This window comes from Poecilia reticulata, unplaced genomic scaffold (assembly GCF_000633615.1).
Source record: "Poecilia reticulata strain Guanapo unplaced genomic scaffold, Guppy_female_1.0+MT scaffold_1487, whole genome shotgun sequence".
Taxonomy (NCBI): domain Eukaryota; kingdom Metazoa; phylum Chordata; class Actinopteri; order Cyprinodontiformes; family Poeciliidae; genus Poecilia; species Poecilia reticulata.
The window spans coordinates 1-1,886 of NW_007616219.1; the positions used below are offsets into that span (position 1 = coordinate 1).

At 37.5% G+C, this 1,886-nt stretch overlaps 1 protein-coding gene across 1 annotated transcript; it reads left to right on the plus strand.

Moving 5' to 3' along the window:
• Nucleotides 1-431: 431 nt before the first annotated feature.
• On the plus strand, nucleotides 432-1,581 carry LOC103461433 (heat shock 70 kDa protein 12A-like; the record flags this gene model as incomplete). Its single annotated transcript, XM_008403732.1, has 1 exon — nucleotides 432-1,581. A coding segment is annotated over one exon (1,028 nt), but the record flags the coding sequence as incomplete, so codon positions are not given.
• Between the last annotated feature and the right edge of the window lie 305 nt (nucleotides 1,582-1,886).

Below are 1,886 nucleotides of genomic sequence, written 5' to 3' on the forward strand. Positions count from 1 at the left end.
TATGGAAAGAGGCCCATCGCAACTCTGAAAGAACAAGAGTCTTCAGATAATCGATGCATGGGTGGATAGTTAAAGCGTAATTATTTCTAACTGTAGGAATATGTTAGGGAAAAACTCAGCAGTCACTCAGCAGTTTTGCTGGTTAGGATAAGTATTATTTAAGTTGTTTATTAAATCTCTTTGGACCAATTTTTCTGAGGAAATAGTTTTACATTCACCAAAAACATTGAACTTCTTTTATCATTGAATGAAAAATCCTTTTGCACCTCTTATTKTCCTCATAATCCCCCAGAGCTAAGCTAGTGAGACAGTTTAACCATTGCATTCAAGTGAGTAGGACAAGGAACAGCTCTAAAAGTTGCAGGACTCTGGCAATTGAGGAATGCAGTTTGAGATCATTGGTCTAAAAACTTCCACTTTGTGTGTTTCAGGAGGAACTATTGACATCACTATTCATGAAGTCCTTGAAGGAGGAGGCCTGAAGGAGCTGCACAAAGCTTCAGGAAATGATATGGGAGGACAAAATGTAGACARAAAATTTAAAGAGTTCCTCAGAGAGACATTCTCTCCTGAAATCTGGGACGAGTATGAAGAAAAGTATCCTAGTGAGGTTAGAAGAATTATGTATGACTTCACACTTTTCAAGAGAAAAGATGACGATATGGAAATMAYCTGTCCACTGAATCTAGGAAWGATGGCTSWRAAAAAACARGACATGGAARAATACTTTAATCGAGTTCAAGGAGCATCTTATGATGATGGAGTAATMAMAATATCAAAGCAGACACTGAGATCTTTCTTTGAAAAATGTCTGTGGAGCATCGCTATGAGTCTCAGARAAATCTTTKACAAAAYSMSCARCATTAACTATATTCTRTTAGTRGGAGGTTTTGCTGAAAGTCAGATTTTACGGAAATACATTATTGATGAGTTTATTGACAACTGCAAAGTTCTGTGTCCATTTAGGCCCCAAGAAGCCATTTTGAAGGGAGCTGTAGAGTTTGGAAGAAACCAAGGTGCAGTGGCATCAAGAAAAAGTGACTATACTTATGGAGTACATCTGTCAGAGAGGTTTAAGAAATCGAAGCACAGGGAGGACAAAAAATACAAAAACAAAGATGGCGTCTTCTGTGGTGATCTCTTTGGCAAACTGGTTGAAATTGATGAGGACGTTGGTTGGAATGAAACCAAAGAGCTCACAGTATATCCTTTAGAAAGAGACCAGACACAAATAATTCTTGCATTTTATCGCACAAAGAAAAAAAATCCCATGTATGTAGATGAGGCAGATGTAGAAAAAATTGGCTCATTTGTTGTTGAGTCTCCTGACACTACACTTGGACTGGACCGTCAGATTGTTCTAGAAATAAAATTTGGCTTCACAGAACTTATGGTAACAGGCACTGATAGAGAGTCAGGATCAGTTCACACAGTCAACCTAAATTTCATGACAATTTAATCATTATATACACACAAGACCAAAAACGAAGACACAAAAAAGTAAGAAAGGTCAAAAAGCCCGGCTTTAATGGTGGGGATATTATGCAACAAGATGGCTATTTACCTAATCAATCAATCAATCAATCACATTTTATTTGCATAGCACATTTCAGCAGCAAGGCATTTCAAGGTGCTTTACATAATTAAAGAAAAAATAAAAACAGAACGTGACATTGAATAAACAGTAAGAAAGAAAAAGATTTTGAAAAAAAAAACTGCTGGGAGCAGCAGTCTCCCAGCCAAGCTTCCACCCTCTCCCATGCCTCTCAGACATCGTCAACAGACTAGCGACAGCAGCAATTGTCAAACACTTTTTGGTGTGGCATATCTGCTGAGTTTCTGAGAATGGGTGTGGACAACGTAAAAGAAGAATTATGTGATTACAA